Here is a 22,761-nt window from a genome sequence, read left to right on the forward strand (position 1 = left end):
TTTAAAGAAATCTGAATAATAAATGAAAGGAATAAAATAAAAAGAGAAACAAAACATCCTGAGATTCATTGTGAATCTTTGACTGGAAACAGAAAAAACAACAAGTTGATCCAGTTATAATCCTGGAATAATCTCAGGATTGTGTAGAAAAGTTTTACCAAGAAACAGTTTGGATCCATGAAAATTAGTTTCTGAATGAAACAAACATATAGAGACTCAACCATATTTTAATCAGTGAGATTTTCTAGCAGGATGAGAAACTTTAGACTCTTTAGACTCAAATCAGCTCAGAAACACTGAAGAGGAACCAGAACTGGACCTCCAGACCGTAAATCCAGGAATCAGAGGTTCAGTGAATGTGGTGTTGAAAGTGTGGAGGAGGATCAGTGAGTCAGAGGAGACTCTGTAGAAGGACAGAATGCCAGCAGGACAGTCCACATACACTGCTACTCTGTTAGAGTCAGAGGAGGAGGAGAGACCAGTTTCTCTGTTATTGTGCCAGACAGAGTAACCAACATCAGAGCATCTCAGACTCCAGGAATGATCATTGCATCCAAACAAACAGTCTCTACTGTCTTCTTTCCTCCTAATTCTTCTGTAACTCACTGATATATCAACTTCTCCTCTCCACTCGACCTCCCAGTAACAGCGACCAGTCAGACCAGTTCTACACAGCAGCTGATACCAGTCATCAAATCTGTCTGGATGATCAGGATATGACTGAAACTCCTTCACACGTATCACCTTCCTGTTGTCTTCAGACAGTTTGAGTTTTCTGTTCACTGTGTTTGTGTCGATGGTGAGTTGACAGGAATCTGATGGAGAGAACAAACACAATCCAGCTGCAGTTATTGATCATTTATTGACACTTTGACTCCTGAATGAGTGATGTGACAGTTTGAAGATGGTTGAATGTGAGCTGCTTTGTTGTCATGAATCAGATGAAAAACACACTTACATTTCCTCAGACCTGGAGTCAAGAATCGGCCTCCAGCAGGCTCCACCCTGAAAGGAGGAGGGGGGTCAGACCATCAGTCTCTTTCAGCACTTCCTCTACCAACCAGCACCACCAGGTGGCGCTGCACACATTTACAATGAGCCCAAGAAGAAGAAGCAGCATCCTGAACCCAGCAGCTGCAGTAATGGCTTGTGAAAGTAATCCTCCCTCCACTGCAGAAGTTCTGGATGAGCTGATCTTGTCTTTTTATCTTTCCTAGTAAATTTATCAGAACTTTGGATCTGAACCAGTTTCTGCTCTCATTTTTACATTTTCTACTTTTTCCATCATTCACTTCAATTCTTCCTTCCTTCTGGAAAACAAGGGATTTAATTTATTCCCTGATTTCATTCATACTTTTGATCATTTTCCAGATGTCGCCCCCTGGTGGAGATAAACTGCCACATAGATGGATCTACTAAACTTCTAAAACTCTTTGCATTATGAATAGTTTTCTTCATTTTTCATGTGTTTTATATTTTAAAACACAAATTCATTAAAGTTGAGAGGTTTGCTTTAAATCTGAATTTATTTATTTCACTCTGAGATCTTTAAACATCCATCTGATCACCATGGAGCTGCTTTTCTTCTCCTCTTTGCTTCTTGGGGCTGATTGGTCTGAAGCTCCATCCAACATGGTTTAAATGTTTCTATCCTCAGTAAATCATCACAGGAATCTAACAGCTGAACTCCTTAGACTCCTGAATGAGTGATGTGACAGTTTGAAGAAGTTGAATCAGAATAAATTCATTATTATTTCCAGTTCCTATTTAGCTCCAGGCTCTCCTCACGTTCTTAGTCAGAAGAATTTTCCACAATCAGCTGAAATCTTCCTAAACACGAGTGTTAAATCAAGAACTGATCCGTTTCCTTCATCAACATCTTTTGTCTCTTTTCCATCATTCAAACATCATCAGTTCGTATCTCTAAATGTTCTTCTGCTCTTTCAGTTACTTTCAGTTTTCTGTTTCCATCCCATTATATTCCATATGCATTAAAGTTACTACATGTTATTGATAATAATTATATCTTTCTTGATCAGCTCCTCTATTTATGTTTCTTGTTTCTTTCTTCCTGTCACTGAAACATTTAAACTGATTCTAAAATCTATATTTTCTCTCAGCCATGTCTCTTTATTACTAATTATTAGCGACTGTCAAACAAAGTCTCTGATCAAAACTTAAATCCAAGCTGCAGTTAAGATGATTTTATTTTCCTCAATATCATCAAAGATCCAGAACATCAGTGGATAACAGATATTTGTGTCCAAAAGCATTAAAACCAGATTAACAGGTTTAAACAAAGATCAGAGATAAAAACATAAAAACTTAAAGTGATCAGTAAAAACTAAACCTCCTCCATCATCACTGACTAAAGTCACCAGGTGAGCAACAGCTGATCTATAATCACTAATAACACCATGTGATCCAGCACTACATCTATACACAACACCAATAATATCTGATTTATGATGTTATTAATCTTCATATTTTAACTTCCTGTCCATCAGCCAATCAGCTTCTTGTATTTCCTCAGTAGATCCATCAGTGGAAGCCCCGCCCAGCCCATGATGCTCCTGGTTTGTGAAGACAGAGAGACAAACTGAACTCTGATAGGAAACAGTTTCAACTGATTTTCTCTCTCCAACCTCTTGGTTCCACATGGAGCTATATTTGGCCCCCTGCTGCTCTGAATACCATGTTATTGTGGTTCAGTAGATGGGTTGGTTTCCCAGGTTTATTCAGAACCATGTGGAAGATTCTTACAGTTTCTAATTGGATGTAGTTTGCAAACTTACAAAGCCAAAATTACCAGCAATATTTATAATTTAACTGTAATAAATACAAGCCAAATACTGAATTAGCATAATAAATTTTAATCTTCACACTAAATGTTTCCCAGCAGACTGACTAAAGACATTTCTCCCTCTTCCTCCTCTATCAGACCTTCTCTGCTCCTGCAGGATGTTCCTCCATACCTGAGAGCTTCCAGTCTCCAGTGTGCATCCTTCAGTCCAGCCGACAGCAGCTTCACTCCTGAGTCTCCTGGATGATTGTAGCTCAGGTCCAACTCTTTCAGATGGGAGGGGTTGGAGGTCAGAGCTGAGGCCAGAGAAGCACAGCCTTCCTCTGAGACCAAACAGCCTGATAAGCTGCAGACACACAATTCATCACATGATGAGAAAATGACAACATTGAGGTAAAACCCAAAGACTGATATTTTTATGGGAAACAAGCACGCAAGAAAAAAAATTATCATGTTAATATAAAAACACTGAAGAAACTGGAGATTCAGCTGTTAATAACATGAAATGAAATAAAACTGTATTTCATTCTGTAGGTGATAAATTTTACAAAGTTGTCATTTGTAAAATTAAAGATAAAGTCTAACAACTGGTTGGAGGAAGAATCTACAATAATGCTTCTTTGTACACTGATGATGCAACAATCTATCAAGTGTCCAGCGTTACACTAACAGTTAAAGCCTGATCTCCATCTTTCTACATTCCTCTCTTCTTGGTTCTTTCAGCCTGGAATAAATGAAAACCAGCTGAGTTTATGTGTCAAGACTTAGCATGATTAGCCTCATCACAGTCAGACATCTACTGATGTTATAATCTGATACTGAAATAAAATTTACATAATATCTTATAGCAGGTAATGAACAGAAATCTGGTTTCACCAGGATGGAGAACATTTTACCTGAGAGTTTCCAGGTTGCAGTTTGGACTCTTCAGTCCAGCAGAGAGAAGCTTCACTCCTGAATCCTGCAGGTTGTTGTTACTCAGGTCCAGTTCTCTGAGACTGGAGGACTGGGAGCTGAGAACTGAGGACAGAGCTTCACAGCTTCTCTCTGAGAGGTTACAGCCACTCAGTCTGAGGAGACAGGGAGGAAAATCTGTTAATAATCCATCAAATGTTTGTGTTACTTTACAATCAACAATATTCTTCTTGGACTGTTTGAAGGTCATATTTTTCAAAACTTTATGATATCTTTATTTTGAACTAATTTATTCTATAGTTGGGACTCAAGACTTGAAGAACTGAACTACAGGCAACAAGAACACTGGAGAGAGAAATATTAAAATCTACAATAATCTGCATTAATTCAGTGGCAGATTCAATAGAAAGAAGATAATTTCTGCTGCTTCAACATTTAACATCATGAATAGTTGCATATGAAGGTCTGTCTCTCTTTTACTCATCACCTGCTAGCAGCAGACTAGGAAACAATGTACCTACAGTTTTTAATTGGATTTAGATATTTGTGTCCAAAAGCATTAAAACCAGATTAACAGGTTTAAACAAAGATCAGAGATAAAAACATAAAAGCTTAAAGTGATCAGTAAAAACTAAACCTCCTCCATCATCACTGACTAAAGTCACCAGGTGAGCAACAGCTGATCTATAATCAATAATAACACCATGTGATCCAGCACTACATCTATACACAACACCAATAATATCTGATCTATGATGTTATTAATCTTCATATTTTAACTTCCTGTCCATCAGCCAATCAGCTTCTTGTATTTCCTCAGTAGATTCACCAGTGGAAGCCCCGCCCAGCCCATGATGCTCCTGGTTTGTGAAGACAGAGAGACAAACTGAACTCTGATAGGAAACAGTTTCAACTGATTTTCTCTCTCCAACCTCTTGGTTCCACATGGAGCTATATTTGGCCCCCTGCTGCTCTGAATACCATGTTATTGTGGTTCAGTAGATGGGTTGGTTTCCCAGGTTTATTCAGAACCATGTGGAAGATTCTTACAGTTTTTAATTGGATTTAGTTTGCAAACTTACAAAGCCAAAATTACCAACAATATTTATAATTTAACTGTAATAAATACAAGCCAGATACTGAATTAGCATAATAAATTTTAATCTTCAACCTAAATGTTTCCCAGCAGACTGACTAAAGACATTTCTCCCTCTTCCTCCTCTATCAGACCTTCTCTGCTCCTGCAGCAGGTTCCTCCATACCTGAGAGCTTCCAGTCTCCAGTGTGGATCCTTCAGTCCAGCCGACAGCAGCTTCACTCCTGAGTCTCCTGGATGATTGTAGCTCAGGTCCAACTCTTTCAGATGGGAGGGGTTGGAGGTCAGAGCTGAGGCCAGAGAAGCACAGCCTTCCTCTGAGAGCAAACAGCCTGATAAGCTGCAGACACACAATTCATCACATGATGAGAAAATGAGAACATTGAGGTTGAGACCAAAGTCTGAACTGGTTATTTTCACAAGAGGAAAAAAGTCAAGAAACATGAGATTCACCTGTTTATAAAAAATAATAAGAAATAAAACTATATTTAATTGTGTAGGGAATAAAAATCAACATTTTTCATTTGTAAAATTAATAATAAAGTCTAACAACTGGTTGGAGGAAGAATCTGCAATAATGCTTCTTTGTACTCTGATGATGCAACAATCTGTCAAGTGTCCAGCGTTACACTAACAGTTAAAGCCTGATCTCCATCTTTCTACATTCCTCTCTTCTTGGTTCTTTCAGCCTGGAATAAATGAAAACCAGCTGAGTTTATGTGTCAAGACTTAGAATGATTAGCCTCATCACAGTCAGACATCTACTGATGTTATAATCTGATACTGAAATAAAATTACATAATATATTATAGCAGGTAATGGACAGAAATCTGGTTTCACCAGGATTGAGAACATTTTACCTGAGAGTTTCCAGGTTGCAGTTTGGACTCTTCAGTCCAGCAGAGAGAAGCTTCACTCCTGAATCCTGCAGGTTGTTGTTACTCAGGTCCAGTTCTCTGAGACTGGAGGACTGGGAGCTGAGAACTGAGGACAGAGCTTCACAGCTTCTCTCTGAGAGGTTACAGACACTCAGTCTGAGGAGACAGGGAGGAAAATATGTTAATAATCCATCAAAAGTTTGTGTTACTTTACAGTCAATAATATTCTTCTTGGACTGATTGAAGAATAGGTCATATTTTTCTAAACTTTATGATATCTTTATTTTAAACTAATTTATTCTATAGTTGGGACTCAAGACTTGAAGAACTGAACTACAGGCAACAAGGAAACTGGAGAGAGAAATATTAAAATCTACAATGAACTGCATTAAATCAGTGACAGTTTCAATAGAAAGTAGAGAATTTCTGCTGCTTCAATATGTAACATCATGAATAGTTGCATATGAGAGTCTGTCTCTCTTTTTCTCATCACCTGCTAGCAGCAGACGAGGAAACAATGTACCTACAGTTTTTAATTGGATGTAGTTTGCAAACTTATATAGCCAAAATACCAGCAATATTTATTATTTAAATGTAATAAATACAAGCCAAATGCATAATCAATTTTAATCTTCAAACTAAATGTTTCCCAGCAGACTGACTAAAGACATTTCTCCCTCTTCCTCCTCTATCAGACCTTCTCTGCTCCTGCAGCAGGTTCCTCCATACCTGAGAGCTTCCAGTCTCCAGTGTGGATCCTTCAGTCCAGCCGACAGCAGCTTCACTCCTGAGTCTCCTGGATGATTGTAGCTCAGGTCCAACTCTTTCAGATGGGAGGGGTTGGAGGTCAGAGCTGAGGCCAGAGAAGCACACCCTTCCTCTGAGACCAAACAGCCTGATAAGCTGCAGACACACAATTCATCACATGATGAGAAAATGAGAACATTGAGGTAGAGACCAACGTCTGAACTGGTCATTTTCACGAGAGAAAAACACACAAAAAATTATATTAATTATGATATTAATATTATAACATGGTAATAAAACTTTACTTCATTCTGTAGGTAATAAAAATCTAAATTTTTCATTTGTAAAATGGATGAGAAAGTCTAACAACTGGTTGGAGGAAGAATCTGTAATAATGCTTCTTTGTACTCTGAGGATGCAACAATCTGTCAAGTGTCCAGTGTTACACTAACAGTTAAAGCCTGATCTCCATCTTTCTACATTCCTCTCTTCTTGGTTCTGGAATAAATGAAAACCAGCTGAGTTTATGTGTCAAGACTTAGCATGATTAGCCTCATCACAGTCAGACATCTACTGATGTTATAATCTGATACTGAAATCAAATTTACATTATATCTTATAGCAGATAATGAACAGAAATCTGGTTTCACCAGGATTGAGAACATTTTACCTGAGAGTTTCCAGGTTGCAGTTTGGACTCTTCAGTCCAGCAGAGAGAAGCTTCACTCCTGAATCCTGCAGGTTGTTGTTACTCAGGTCCAGTTCTCTGAGACTGGAGGACTGGGAGCTGAGAACTGAGGACAGAGCTTCACAGCTTTTCTCTGAGAGGTTACAGCCACTCAGTCTGAGGAGACAGGAAGGAAATTCTGTTATTAATCCATCAAATGTTTGTGTTACTTTACAGTCAATAATATTCTTCTTGGACTGATTGAAGAATAGGTCATATTTTTCTAAACTTTATGATATCTTTATTTTGAACTAATTTATTCTATAGTTGGGACTCAATACTTGAAAAACTGAACTACAGGCAACAAGGACACTGGAGAGAGAAATATTAAAATCTACAATGAACTGCATTAATTCAGTGACAGTTTCAATAGAAAGTAGAGAATTTCTGCTGCTTCAACATGTAACATCATGAATAGTTGCATATGAGAGTCTGTCTCTCTTTTACTCATCACCTGCTAGCAGCAGACTAGGAAACAATGTACTGATAAATAATCAGTAAATACCAGTAGATGGTTTGGTTAACTGGATGTTATGCCGCCAACACTTAACTTTCATCAACAATTCAGAGGCAGAAGTCAGAGCCCCACGCAAATCAAACAATGTTCTGGCGGGAACCAGGTGCAGGGAAAAAAAAAAAACTAATTTATTTTTTATAGGAGAAAGGAACATTTTTCTTGAGGAATTTTAATATTTGAATCATTCGTGGAATCGTTTCAGCCCTATATTTTACACCTATTAATGTTCATGGTATAATCCTCCAGTTTTAAAGGACAGAATGACAGGAAAAAAGAAGGCTGGAAGGAGAATTATACAATTCCATAAGGAACTAAGTGATTCCATTTTAGCATAAAAAGAAGTTCTTTTATTACTTGAATGTAACATTATGTCCAGATGCTCAAGGAAATCTGTCTCCCAGAGACACTTTGAAGACACAATGCACTGATAAACTAATACATGAATATATATTTACCTCATAATTAGCAGATTTCTATCTGTCAAAAATTACTGCAGTAACAGTCTGTTTGCTTACAGAGCTTTGTTGGAGGCTTTAACCACTGGCAGCAGCCTCAGATGAACCTCCTCTGAAGCAGAATATTTCTTCAGGTCAAACACATCCAGATCTTTTCCTGATGACACTAAGATGAAACCCAGAGCTGACCACTGAGCAGGAGACAGTTTATCTGTGGAGAGACTTCCTAAACTCAGAGACTGTTGGATCTCCTTCACTAGAGAACGATCATTCAGTTCATTCAGACAGTGGAACAGATTGATGCTTTTCTCTGCAGACACATTGTCATTGATCTTCTCCTTGATGTACTGAACTGTTTCCTGATTTGTCTGTGAGCTACTTCCTGTCTGTGTCAGCAGACCTTGTAGGAGTCTCTGATTGGTCTGCAGTGAAAGTCCCAGGAGGAAGCGGAGGAACAAGTCCAGGTGTCCATTTGGACTCTGTAAGGCCTGGACAACAGCTCTCTTATGGAGAGAATTTAGTTTAGGTTTATTAAATAATGAAGATTTCTTAGATGTTTGTGTTTCTTTCATCAGGTTGACACCAGAGTTGATGAAGGTCAGATGAACATGAAGAGCAGCCAGAAACTCCTGAACACTCAGATGGACGAAGCAGAACACCTTGTCCTGGTACAGACCTCTCTCCTCTATAAAGATCTGTGTGAACACTCCTGAGTACACTGAGGCTGCTCTGATATCGATGCCACACTCTGTCAGGTCTGATTCATAGAAGATCAGGTTTCCTTTCTGCAGCTGATCAAAAGCCAGTTTTCCCAGAGACTCAATCATCTTCCTGCTCTCTGGACTCCAGTGTGGATCTGTTTCAGCTCCTCCATCATACTTGACCTTCTTCACTTTGGTCTGAACCACCAGGAAGTGGATGTACATCTCAGTCAGGGTTCTGGGCAGCTCTCCTCCCTCTCGGGTCTCCAACACATCCTCCAGAACTGTAGCAGTGATCCAGCAGAAGACTGGCATGTGGCACATGATGTGGAGGCTTCGTGATGTCTTCATGTGGAGATGATCCTGCTGGCCTGTTTCTCATCTCTGAATCTCTTCCTGAAGTACTCCTCCTTCTGAGGGTCATTGAACCCTCTGACCTCTGTCACCATGCCAACACACTGAGGAGGGATCTGATTGGCTGCTGCAGGTCGTGTGGTTATCCAGAGGAGAGCAGAGGGAAGCAGTTTCCCCCTGATGAGGTTTGTCAGCAGAACATCCACTGAGGTGGACTCTGTAGAATCAGTCAGGATCTCCTTCATGTGGAAGTCCAGTGAAGTCGACTCTCATCCAAGCCATCAAAGATGAACAGAACCTGGAAGAGTTCAAAGCTGCAGATTTCTTTGGTTTCACTAAAGAAGTGATGAACAAGTTCCACCAAGCTGAACTTTTTCTCTTTCAGCACATTCAGCTCTCTGAACGTGAATGGAAATATGAACTGGATGTTCTGGTGGACTTTGTCTTCAGCCCAGTCCAGAGTGAACTTCTGTGTTAGGACTGTTTTCCCAATGCCAGCCACTCCCTTTGTCATCACTGTTCTGATTGGTGGATCTCTTCCAGGTGGGACTTTAAAGATGTCTTCTTGTCTGATTGTTGTTTCTGGTCTGTGTGGTTTCCTGGATGCTGTTTCAATTTGTCTGACCTCATGTTCATCATTGACCTCTCCAGTCCCTCCCTCTGTGATGTAGAGTTCTGTGTAGATCTGGTTCAGAAGGGTTGGACTTCCTGCTTTAGCAATTCCCTCAAACACAGACTGGAACTTCTTCTTCAGACCAGATTTAAGTTGATGTTGACAAACTGCAGCAAATTGTTCTAATAACACAAAAAGTAAAATTAGTAACTAAACAAAATTATTTTCTTAGGATGATAATAAATCTTATTCTATCTCTTCAAACATTAGTAAATGTGTGATTTATCCATCAAATCAAATCTTTTAAGAAATCCTCTTACTCGTCTGCAGATGGTCAGCCAGCTTTTTCTGCTTCATCTTCCTCAGGAAGTTCAGTGTGATCTTCATCACTGCCTCTCTGCTGCTCCTCCTCTGCTCTTCATCATCACCTTCCAACACCTCATCATCTCTCTGACTCTCTGAATGTTCTGGGTAATCTGGACTCAGAACTTTCTGAATCTTCTTCAGTTCTTTCTTCACAAAAGTAACAATGTTGTCCTCTAGCAGCTGAAACAGAATAGTAGATGAAGGAAACATCAGAGTGAAATCATGGAGCCAAACACCAGATGGATGTTGGACAGACTGACAGTCCTCTGGTCTACAAAGTGCAGACATTCAGCTCTCTGAAGGTGAATGGAAATATGAATTGGATGTTCTGGTGGGCTTTGTCTTCAGCCCAGTCCAGAGTGAACTTCTGTGTTAGGACTGTTTTCCCAATGCCAGCCACTCCCTTTGTCATCACTGTTCTGATGACAAAGGGACATCAGAACAGTCACTTTTCCATGAGTTCCTTGAACAGAACTCATGGAAAAGTATTTGTTGTTTATATACAGACCATAAATATGGAGTCCAGCTGTGTTTGATGCTGCTGGGCAGATGGACCCCTGGGAACCTCTGAGCTCTGCTGGTCCATTCTGTGGAGGAACCAGGAACAATTAGGAAGTCAGGAAATATTCATCCAACAATTAACAGATTAAATCATCAAAAGTTTCACAATAAAATCCCTTAAAGCAGAAAAAATGATTATCACAGAAACATAATACAAAGACATTAGAAAGAGGCAGATGAAACACACAGATGAAGTAATAAAACACAACACCAGAATCATCCAATAGACATTCAAAGAAATTGGTGCTGAACTTGGACTTCAAACAGTCCACACTATCTGCAGATCTGATGCTGGTGGAGACAGTTTCCCAGAGCTTGGGGACAGTGGAAGTTAAGGCTCTGTCCACACAGGTCTTCAGGACAGTGTGGGACATCCATCAGGTTCTGATGACTAGATCTGAGGTGATGTGGACATGGAGGAGGTCTGAAATATGTGGGTGTGTCCATATGGGATCCTCTCCTGGATGTTATAGAGGATTTAAAATGGATCCTCTAGATCCTTGGAAGCCAGTGAGCTCACATTGTATCTGTCCACACAGAGACAATCAGAAGGTAAAGGTCCATGAAGTGATATCTGGATGTGAGCAGTGAACCAGGTGATCTAAGGAGTTGTAAAGATTTAATGCTCCTGCTGATCCCATTAAGAACCAGCAAAACCTCTGATGGTCCACATCAGCTTAGTTTGGTTGAGTTCCAGCAGATCTCACCAACCACATCATGAAGCTTTCCTTCCCTGCTGAACTGCTCTCACAATGCACACAGAAACCAAGTCCTGATGGACCAGAATGGCTTTACCAGGTATTTCCCAGTGGAAATGTGATCCACTGTTAGTCTGACATGGAGCCAGGAAGCAACAGAACATCATCATCAACATCCAGAGATAAAGATATGAAGGTGTTTTCATGAGAACAGAGCAGCTGATTTCTGTAGATAATGGATCAAACCTCTCTGTAAGAAAAGACTTTTTGTAGTTCTAGTAGCTCATATTTTAGAGAGTAGGCAGACAGCAAAGAGGGCAGATGACAAACATGGGGCGTGGTAAAACCCTTGCGCCACCACAACACACCCCAGATCTTTCATTGATTTACCAACAATTCAGTTGGACTTCATTGCAGCCATTGGTAGCCAGGATGAACCTGGTTGTCGTAAGTATTAGTCAAGCGTTGATCCATTGGGGCTTTAAGACGTGCTGAGCGGCTAATTTTATACCTGTTGATTGCATGTAAAGTCAATCCCAGAGATTTTCTTTGTTGTCCAAATTTGTTCCAGTCAGATGAATCTTTTTTGAACAAATCCATTTATTCCATGATAGACAGCAACAGCGCTCTGCGCTCAAAAACTTGTATACCTTTCAAGGTTCAACACCTATCAGCTCTTGGTTCATATACTGGAGGCCATTGTCACATCTAGTTACCAAAACCAAAATATATTTGGTTCTTATAGAGACCAATAAAGTCCATGATACAAAGTTCCTAAGTTGATTATTGAACCATGTAAGCATGGAGACATCAATGTCATCAATGTGACATATTAAAAGAAAATAACTTGGTATTCAGTCTAATACTCATATTAAACAGAACTTATCATCACATGGCCACAATAACAGATATAAACAGAAGTTACAGCAGTTAGAAACAGCTCACCTCTCTGATGGTGGAGATCCAGGAGATTTAAAGTCAATGATCTCATCCTTTGACCAGTCACTCTTAAAGGACACACAGCTGGGTTCTGGTTCTGGCTCTGGTTCTGATTTGAGTCTCTGATGGATCCTGACAGAAACATGATGATTAAAACTTAATCAGCAAAGAGGAGCAGCAGCAGCTTCATCACCACGTCTGTTCTGGCCTGATATAGTGAACGCTGTGTGAAAAGGGCTGTGGACAGTTAGAGATGGTGACCTCACCTCTGACCTTTGCTCTGGCTCTCATCTTCCCCACACAGAGTGGTTTTAGCGGGAGGGACTCCCTCCTCTCTGTCCTCACACTGATCCATGCTGCTGAATCCACATCAGCTCACACACACTTTCTAGCTTCACCTGCAGAGGAAACACACATCATTCATCTGCACATCAACTCTGATCATCCTTTACATCATTAGTGCTGGAAAAAGATCAGCTGCTCCTCCTCTGATTGGCTCTTCTTCTCTGCTTCATATCAGTGTCAGGTGAATGCAGTCAGACAGCAGAGAGGCAGAGGAAGCTGCCATCAGCTGCTGCACTTCTACTATCAGTCCACTAGATGGAGACATGGAGCAACATTTACATTCACTCATTCACAATAAACAGGAAGGATTTTAATTAGTTAATTTTTAATCTCTACAAGTGGATTAAATGCAATTCAGATTAAGTATCAAGTAATTTGACTGAATTAAACACATCTTACTATAGCAGCATTTGTCCTACTTCCTTTTGAATGAAAGTAGGACAAACTTGTTGTTTTTGTCTTTAATGGTGGAGACCAGAGTTTGATGTAATGGGAAAAATTATGAATCAATTTGTTCAGACCAGAACAAAAACATCAAATGTTCATCCTCTTTGATTCTAGTTCATCAATAATCCTGTAGATTAACCTTCAAACAACAGAGATTAAAGTTTGATCTGAAATTAAAGGTGAACATTTTCTCCAAACATCAGAGAGAAAAATAACAAACTGGCTGTAAAGTTTCTGAAGACAAAGGTCATGTAGAAAACAAAGCAAACTTACAGTTTGTTCAGACAATCCAAAGAGTTGAACAAGAAAATGTGATCAACAAACTGAGACCCAACAGAACCAGACTGGTACCAAACCTTCACAGTGGAAATGAGGTGAAACTGGTTTGACTGAGAACTGTCAGATGAAAGTTTATCTGTTGACGTCTGAAGACATAAAATCTACTCATAACTCTCAGTTTGAACACAAATGTTCTGCTGCTGTTATTCTGCTGATCCAGGTTCTGTTCAGCTCCAATGGAACCAGAACCTGTTTTAACTTGGAACCAACTGGACTCTTCATTGGTGGAGAAACTACAACCTCAATGACGTCTGATTATTGATTATTGATGAAGGGTTTTTAAATGATCCAAATATGACTGATAAAAAGTTATCAGAACCAGAACCTGTTGAGTTGGCAGCTTGTTGGATGTTTGGGAGGAGAACCTGAACATTCAACCTCCAGGATTTACAGGAGGTTCTGGATTCTGACTCAGGAACCTGAACAATGAAAGATGAAACCAGTGACTCCTTGAAAATGGGATGTTTGGATCTGAATAAGCAGTGAACATGTTCTCTAAACATCAGAGAGCAAAAACTAGCAGGAAAGTTCCTAAACTCAAAGTTCAAGAAGGATAAAAAAATAAAACTTACTGTTTGTTCAATCGATCCAAATGATTGATGAAGAAAATCTGAGCAACAATCAGACTGGAAACACCTTAAACGGTGAATTCAAACTGAAAGAAAATGTGACAGATGTTGCAGAACTTCTTACCTGATTTGTAGTTTCTTCTTTCAGAGCCAAGCCCCGCCCCTTTCTGTTTGCTGCAGCGAGGCGAGAGGTCTCACTCTGAACAATATCTCCTGTATCTAATCAGATGCTCTGTGCCAGAATTCTAGTATTTTAATATATTTATTGTTTTGTCTTAAAACGTTACATTTTCATAACATTTTATATTTAGTTTGTTAAATAAAACCTGCTAATTGTTTTTTTTTCAATTGATTGTTCAATTATTTCTGTTTTACTTTTTACTTTTTGTTGCCGTCGCTGACCCAAAACATTTTTACAATGCAAAACAAAGTAAGTGACAGTAAATAAAATTCTATTTAAAACAATTACATCGACATACTTCAATTTTTTCTCTGCTGTACTAAAAAGTCACAGTTTACCTTGACAGGTAATTGTCAGTTACATCAAGTACAAATGAAAACTGTTCTTTGGAGTTTAAAAACAGTATTTTTAAATCATGAGTACAACAGATGTATTGCAACATTTTAAAGACACTCATTTCTGTCAATCTAGTGAAAGTAAAGCCTTTTATCTCATAATTATGGCTCAATCGGCTAAATCACTATTATGACTCATAATAGCAAAGTTTCAGTGGAGATGTGGAACTAGGATACAAGTTTTGTTTTTTTCAATCAAATGGGATTCATAAATTTTAAACAGTTGCAGAAAAATCTACACTACAAAAAAGCATCAAACGTCTGTTGTGTGGTGAATAAAAACCATATTCATGTGGAGGAAGTGAAGGTTGTCTATTTCTGGTGAACTCTGAAAAACCTTAGATAATATCAGTTAAAACATTTAATTTCCCCTTGGGATAAAAACGTTATTTTTATTGAATTTGTGTCAATTAATCTCAGTATAAACTATATAATGTCCTTCCTGCAGGCATGTTGGATCAGACACGTCTCCATTTAAACAATTTCCAGATATAATCTCAAACTGAAACAGATAAACAAGTAAAGTTTTTCATTCTTCCTGTATTTTTTTCTGCTTGCATTTTTTTCTACAAGCAGCATTAAAACAAAGAGACAGAAATGGAAAGAAAAACTTTATTAAAGCATAAATTTGACTTATTTTTTGTTTCCTCAAGGTTTTCAGGTCTTCAGGTCTTCAGGTCTTCAGGTTTTCAGGTTTTCAGGTCTTCAGGTTTTCAGGTTTTCAGGTTTTCTGGTTTTCAGGTTTTCAGGTTTTCAGGTTTTCAGGTCTTCAGGTTTTCAGGTCTTCAGGTTTTCAGGTCTTCAGGTTTTCAGGTTTTCAGGTCTTCAGGTTTTCAGTACGGTCCGCACAAAGCCAGCAGGACTTTCTGATAATGTCCTTTGGTGTCGTTCTGTTAAAACAAAAATAAAAATCATTATTGATGTGGTTTGAAACGTAAACATAGAAACAGTTTGGGAAACGTATTTTACCACGATGTCCTCATGGAGGGTTCTGTCAAACATTGCCCGGTACTCCTCTACGACCTTCTGCAGGTCGACCTCGGAGCGGCTCACCAGGATCCGGATCAGAGTGTGATCCCTCGTACCGTGGCCCTGGTAAGGCACAAAATGGACCACATGAAGTTTGAGTTGGACATTTTGATTCCTTTTCATGGATCTTAGTTTGGTTAAATTATTATGTTATGTTAATGTAACAAAACTGTATGTTGCATAAAAAACTGTCAACAATCGTAGAATTATCTTAGTTTGGTTAAGTTAAATTTTCAACTTTCTATTGTCCTATTTTTTTCTAGAAAATGTCTGAGATAAACATAAATAATGTCAGGTTTTTCCAACAAAGTTTGGAATTATAAAATTCAGAAATTTCTTTGTTTTTTCTGCAACATTTCTGAGATTAAATTAAACATTTCTGAAGTTTTTCTAGCAAATTTTCAACTTTTCAGCCTCAGAAATTTACCATTTTAGATTAATCTCAAAATTAGAATTTTTCTTCCATATCTTGAACTTTATAAACTCAGAAATGTCAAAGAATTTTCTAGCAATTTTCTGAGATTAAAGTCAAAATTTGAGGTTTTCCAGCAAATATTTGACTTTTCAATCACAAATTTTAACTTTTTTTCTAAAGCTTTCCTGAGATTATGTAAAACTTTGAGCTTTTTTGACATTAGTGTTCTCTTCCTTTTTCTATCTACACTGCTATTAATACGGCATCATAAAAAACAATTTTTTCAAACATCTGGAATTTAATTACAGACAGACAAAACCAATTTTATGTTAAGACGGCTTTCCATATCACTCCAAACTAAGGAGTTTTATTAAAACATGGTAAAATATGAACACTGTAGTCGTAATAATCCAGAGTAATCCCTATTTTAACCATGTTATTAGTGGGATTAGGAGCAGCAGACGCGTTCACTCACCTTCATGGCCCGATTGAGTTTCTCAGCAAAGAAAGCCGGTGTGTTCCAGGCGCATTTCACTGGACATGAAAGAGGAAACAGAAAATAAAAACTCTGTCACAGACAAAAATAACAGAGTCCAGATGTTTCTGTGTCTCCCAGCTGTGGAGCTTCAGGTTCAGCTCAACCAGAAACTTTTCAAGATGAACAAAAAGGTGAGAAACATTAGGGTCACTGCAGACAAAAATTAGATTTTTGCTTGTAAATGTGGAAATTATTGGATTTATATCTAGAACCACCACTAGAACCACCACTAGAGGGAGCAATTCATCATATTTATTTTTCAAGTTCAAAAAGTTAGACATAAAATTCCAATATTTAAAATGTTAAAATTTCTTTAGAAATGAATATATTTTGCATATTTCAGAGCATTAATAACTGTTATTAGTTGGGAGATTGATGAGTTTTGGTGACAGGCCTTCCCACCGATGTCGATGAGGCAATCCTCGATGTCTCCCTTCAGCTCCAACTGCAGGGCTTTAGGCAGCGTCAGGTCGCTGATGGCAGCATAATGCTGGAACGCTGGCAGGAAACAGAAACACAACTTTCATTTCAACTAATGACCTGAATATATGTTACTGCTTTTAAATACATTCCTGCTGTAAAGCAGAAGATATTGTATCCATGAGGAAAAACAAGAGAATACATGTTGGAAGTTGGAACTTATATTTGTGTTTTTTTATTGAAAACCTGAGAGTAAATGTTGAATTGGATTACACTTACCATATAGAAGAAGATTATGGCCACTAAAATATCCTGTTCAATCTAATCTAATCTCAAAATGTTGGCTTTTCCTCTGAAATCTGACTTTTTTTTCTAAATATTAGAATCCTACCACTAATCTCAAAATGCTAATTAATCTAAAAACTTTTGGCTTTTCCCCAGAATTTTAAAACATGTTTCTGAAAATGACAAAAATTCCACCTTTAGACTCACAATCCTAATTTAATCTCAAAATTTCTGTTTTTTCCTCATATGTTAAATTTTTCTTTGAGTCCAGACTTTTTTTGGGAAAAAAAAAGAATTCAATTTTTTTTTAATTTATCAAAATTTCAATTTTAATTTCAGAATTCAAATTTTTTATTTTGATTTATCAGAATTTCAATTTTAATCTCAGAATTCAAACTTTTCCCAGAATTCAGATTGTCAAAAAAGCTAGAACTCAGACTTTTTGAAAATATTAATTAACACTTTTTACACTTTTTCCATGAAAATTTCAGAATCCTAAATTTAATCTCAGAAAACTTCCCCCCCTAGTGGCCTGGATGTTTTCCTGTCTGATTAAAACTCAACATCATCTCAAATTCTTGTGACATAACTTGTTCAGGTCATTGAATATTTCTCAGCCAGTCTTCTGTTTGGCGCCCAGGTGTGACCCGGTCACCTGTCAGTGCGACTCCACCTGTTTGTCCAGGTGTAACGTCACTTTGGAGTGAAACTCAACAATTGACATGTTTCTGTGACTCACTTTTAGAAAGCTGCGGGCCGCTGCGCGTGGTCAGGATGTTGATGAAGGTCGACACGTTTGCTTTTCCGATGCCTTCACCAGCTTCAAACAAAATCTGGACAAGAAAACAGAAAAATGAAATGAGGACATTTAGTCGCCTGATAAAAGCAGAAATACTTAAATCTTAAAATCTCAACTTCAACATGAGAACTTATGGTTTTTTCATACTTGTACACAAATCAAAATAATAAACAAAGAAAAATCACTAAATATAGAAAGTTGAATGACTCAGATTTGCGTTTCTTGATTTAATTTCTACCTTGGCGTCCTTTCTGGCCTGCTCCATGTCCACCACAGTGTTCTGGTCTCTCTTGGTGTTCAGCATGGCCAGCAGCGCCGCGGTGAACTCACCGCTGGTCTCATCCTTAATCACCTGCTCCAGCTCCTTCTGGTACTCTGACCACAAGATTCAGCTCAAAACCTTCAACTTTTAAACTGAACAAATGGATTCAGGAATAACAAAGAGAAAATAAGTGGACAGTCTGGACCAATGAGAAAGAAACAGGAACAAAATGGCTGCTGGCGGGATCAACCTGCATGAGCTGGAGCTTCATCACTGCAAAAACTTAAGTATTTCTGGCCGAGTTTCTAGTGTAAATATTTTATTACACTTGAAAAAGAACAAAAATAACTTACAATTCACAAATTCAGCAAAATATATGAGTTTGGTTTTAGTAAACAATTCCTTAATATTGATTTTTAATAAGTTCTAGTTTAGCTGACAGATTATTTCACTTGCAAACGAACAATTTTTTCCATGCAAGTAAAATTATTTGTTGCTAAAAAGTTAATTGCAAGTTACTTTGCTGTATGTTGAGTGTACTAAGGTATTTGCAGTAGAAATTAGAGCAAAATTACTTGATCAGATTTTGTGTGTTTGAAGTGTTTTGATCTCATATTATTATGCAGTAAACAAAGAGTTCTGCTGAAATCTATGGACGAATGCAGTCGGTGTTTAAAAGGATCAATAAAAGACTCAAACTGTTGAAGTGACTGTGAGAGAAAGAACATGCAGCAACAAACACATAGATAATCTACATTAGATGAGCTAATTTTGCTCCATCATAAGAACTACAGTAAATATCACAGATATTTTATCTTAATTGAGTTCTGAAGTCGTTCTAATGAGCTTTTATTGTTTATAAGTTATAAAGGAACAAAACGAGAGCTACTTCCTGGTTTCTGGCTTGTTTACTGTTGTCACAGCAACCACCTGCAGGTGTGACGTCACATGAGAACAGGTGTGACGTCACATGAGAACAGGTGTGACATCACATGAGAACAGGTGAGACGTCACATGAGAACAGGTGTGACGTCACATGAGAACAGGTGTGACGTCACATGAGAACAGGTGTGACGTCACATGAGAACAGGTGTGACGTCACATGAGAACAGGTGTGAACTGAGAGTCTGGTATAAAAACCTTGTTTGAAGACTTTCTTTATTTCCTGAAGTTCTGCGTAGGATCTGGTGGCCAGAACCTCGACCAGGACGTCCTCGTCTGTCCCCAGACCCTGTGGCAACAGACGGGGAGACGACATTTATCAGCAACGCACGGCAACGTTGATCCTAAAGCACAGGGGGGTCCAAAGTGAGGCCCGCGGGCCACATGTGGCCCCTGGGCTGAGTCTGTGTGGCCCCCTGGCAACAATTCAGAAATGAAACAAGATCGTCCTGCCAGCGCATGATGCTTGATACAGATGGAGAATTTTTGTTTCAAATACATTAAAAAAATTACTTGTTATAAGTGAAATGATCTGCCAATAGAACTAAAACTGTTTCATCAATACTAAGGAATTATTTTCTTTAAAACAAGATCCTGCTTTGCTGAGAAGTTCTCAAATATCTTAGTTAAAGTGAACTACGATATTTGCATGAGAATCTAGACCAAAGTTTCTTGGTAAGGTTTTATATTTTTGCAGCATAAACAGGACAAAAAAGAGACAGAACCATCATTTAAACTAAATTCCCTCCAAAAGGTAAAAGGCACCAAATGTTGGACCAAAAGTAAAGACAAAATATCCTGAGAACTTTTTCTACATAATCCCTACTTCTAGATAATCTATGTGAATTCATTTTAAATATTAGTATTTAATACAAAGGTGCATCTTTTTATGTTAATAATTATGGATAGTGACATTTTAAACTCGTTTTATTCGCACTGCAGATACAAATGATTGAGTATTTTCCATCTTGCTGACAGTTAGGATTGTAAATCTGAGCCGGTTTACCTTGGTGGCTCTCCTGAGCAGGAAGGCATCGAAATGAGCTGGAGGCATCAGCAGAGCCAGAACCACGTCCTCCAAATCGGACCTGAGGACCGGCTTCAGGGATCCAACCAGATTCTGGAAAAAATGACAACATCAAAAGTTATTTCATCTCTTTTGAACCTGAATTACTTAAATAAACTTTATGGTGAAGTTACTGAGATGTTCCTGTAGTTTCATTAAAAATCCCATTAATAGAATTTAACACATTAATCAAAAATATTTGTTTCCACTATAGAAAATGAAGCTAAACAAAAATATTAGATATTCCACCAAATCTACAGAAATTAAAGTGCCTCTATTTATTAATGTATTTATGTAATATGTTATTGTGAGACATTGTTAATAAACCTGTAGTCCTCTAATTACATAACATTGCATTTTATTGTAGCATTCAATGATATAAAATAAGAAAGATCAAAAATCTTGCTGAACTTTATTATTATTCAGTTAAACCCACATTTAATTAAATTAAATTTGTATTATATTTATAATTAAAAAAAAAGTCTTTGCAGCCGTTTTAAGTTATTTAAAACTGTAATCTTCTCTGCTCTGTCCGCCATTTTTACATCTTTTGCATCTTTGTGCAGCAACAACTTACTTTTCCAGAGGACGATTCGTAAACGGCTTTAATTTTCTGCCTCTGCTCGTTGTTCCTCTTCACCAGAATGGCAACGATCACATCCACATCCACCTCTAGACAGAAAAAATACAACTATTGCTAAAAATGGTCATTTCTCCAAAGCTAAAGCCTCAATGAAAACCAAAAATGACCTGAAATGGTGAAGGTTTTCAGTAATTTATCAAAATTAAAACATGCATTTGACAGAAACAAGAACATTTCTGGTCACACACTTTTACTTTGGATGGCGCTCTGAAGGGTCGATGCATCACTGCTGGCACTGAAGTTTGGATACGGAGTCACCGTCCCGTAGAACTTTGGTTTGGCTTCCTCCTTCACCTTCATAACCCACCAAACTCAGATTATTACCAAAACAATAAATACTGCTGAAAACATAAGAAGGCTCAAGGAAATGATAATGGACATGTTTGATTCACAGCAGGGGTCCCCAAAGTGGATCCTCGAGGGCCGGCATGCTGCAGGTTTTAGTTCTCCCCCTAGTGGTACAAACAACCTTCTCAGCATGTCAGTGTTTTTCTCAGGCCTTCTGATGAGCCACAATTTGATCCAGCCGTTTTAAACCAGGGAGAAAAGTAAAACATGCAGGATGTCGGTCCTCGAGAACTTCTTGGGGATCCACTTTGGGGACCCACTTTAGGGATCCACTTTAGGGATCCACTTTGGGGACCCACTTTGGGGATCCACTTTGGAGATCCACTTTAAGGATCCACTTTGGGGACCCCAGGTTTACAGAAATCAGTCCAAAGATGAAACTCAGCAAAGATTCCCACTGATTTGTTACAATAATTCAGTTCAAAAAGTGAATTGCATGTGAAATTATTCTGTTTTCAGCTGTTTTCTGTGTTAAGTTTTTTCTTCCACTAAACTTTCCATACTTGTATAAAACACACTAAGCTACCTGCTTTTTTGTAAAATACATTTTATAGTTTAAAAATATTTAACATTAGTAGCAAAGTAGACATTTGGACTGGTCTTGTGTAACATTTAAATTTTATGAGAAGCTATTTGTGGTTTTCATAACCTGATTATCAAAATTGATAAATTTTGAGTACTGAATGTAAATGTTTCACTTTTTGAACTGAATTATTAAACTATTCTAAATGTATTAAGCTGTACCTGTATGCTCACCTTGACAGTCTCATTCTTTGGGTCTCTGTCGTGGATGATGCCTTTGAAGAACTTCTTGAAAAGAGACATTTTAACTCAACTTTCAATGGTCAAAACTGCAGGGGACAAAAAAATTTAGTCATCAAAAGAGAAACATAGAGATAATCTCAGCTGACAAACAAGGAAGAACAGAAGAAACAAAGAGGCGTTGATGTGTAATTAGATCACCTGTGTCCAGGTGAGAAACAAAGACAGGAAGCTCAGCGAACAAAGTGCAAAAAACACAAAACAATAATTTAGAAAACTTACAGATTTAAACATTTAGGATCTTACCAGAGTCACAAAGCTTGTCCAGACAATCAGAGCTACATTGCAGTGAATTCAGATCACACCCATCTCCACCCTAGTTTTACCTGAACACCATCAGCCAATCACCTGTCAGCTTTCCTACCACGACTCTTACAGGTGTGACAGCACTTCTGTTCAGTCTTAAGCTTTTTACCCCTTCAACTCAAACTGATTTTGGTTCTTGGAAATGATTCAAGAATCAGCTAAAGGCCGACACACCTAGTAAAGAAACTGGAATCCATGAACACACCCAGTGTTGTTGTCTGTTGAACAACGGCTGAACCA

General features: G+C 38.1%; 2 protein-coding genes across 3 annotated transcripts; both read right to left on the bottom strand.

The window, feature by feature from the left end:
• On the bottom strand, positions 1 to 9,190 carry LOC129366664 (NACHT, LRR and PYD domains-containing protein 12-like). The gene is made up of 8 exons (XM_055040634.1): positions 8,199 to 9,190; positions 7,110 to 7,283; positions 6,422 to 6,595; positions 5,675 to 5,848; positions 4,986 to 5,154; positions 2,976 to 3,145; positions 959 to 1,005; positions 1 to 815 (listed from the first exon to the last, which is right to left on the bottom strand). The coding sequence occupies exons 1-8, from the start codon at positions 9,188 to 9,190 to the stop codon at positions 283 to 285; spliced, it is 2,433 nt and encodes an 810-aa protein (XP_054896609.1). The 3' UTR covers positions 1 to 282.
• A 6,039-nt stretch (positions 9,191 to 15,229) lies between these two features.
• On the bottom strand, positions 15,230 to 22,686 carry LOC129366336 (annexin A1-like). 2 transcript variants are annotated; one of them, XM_055040114.1, is made up of 12 exons: positions 22,462 to 22,686; positions 22,150 to 22,244; positions 21,240 to 21,339; positions 20,980 to 21,074; positions 20,343 to 20,456; positions 19,535 to 19,625; positions 18,371 to 18,507; positions 18,073 to 18,166; positions 17,031 to 17,126; positions 16,566 to 16,624; positions 15,616 to 15,738; positions 15,230 to 15,536 (listed from the first exon to the last, which is right to left on the bottom strand). In XM_055040114.1, the coding sequence occupies exons 2-12, from the start codon at positions 22,216 to 22,218 to the stop codon at positions 15,480 to 15,482; spliced, it is 1,035 nt and encodes a 344-aa protein (XP_054896089.1). In that variant the 5' UTR covers positions 22,219 to 22,244; positions 22,462 to 22,686; the 3' UTR covers positions 15,230 to 15,479. The 2 variants fall into 2 exon arrangements, with proteins under 2 accessions (XP_054896089.1, XP_054896088.1); XM_055040113.1 differs by having other exon boundaries at positions 15,233 to 15,536; positions 21,234 to 21,339.
• Positions 22,687 to 22,761: the final 75 nt, after the last annotated feature.

The sequence above is a fragment of the Poeciliopsis prolifica genome, unplaced genomic scaffold (genome assembly GCF_027474105.1).
Source record: "Poeciliopsis prolifica strain line A6 unplaced genomic scaffold, Auburn_PproV2 SCAFFOLD015, whole genome shotgun sequence".
Taxonomy (NCBI): domain Eukaryota; kingdom Metazoa; phylum Chordata; class Actinopteri; order Cyprinodontiformes; family Poeciliidae; genus Poeciliopsis; species Poeciliopsis prolifica.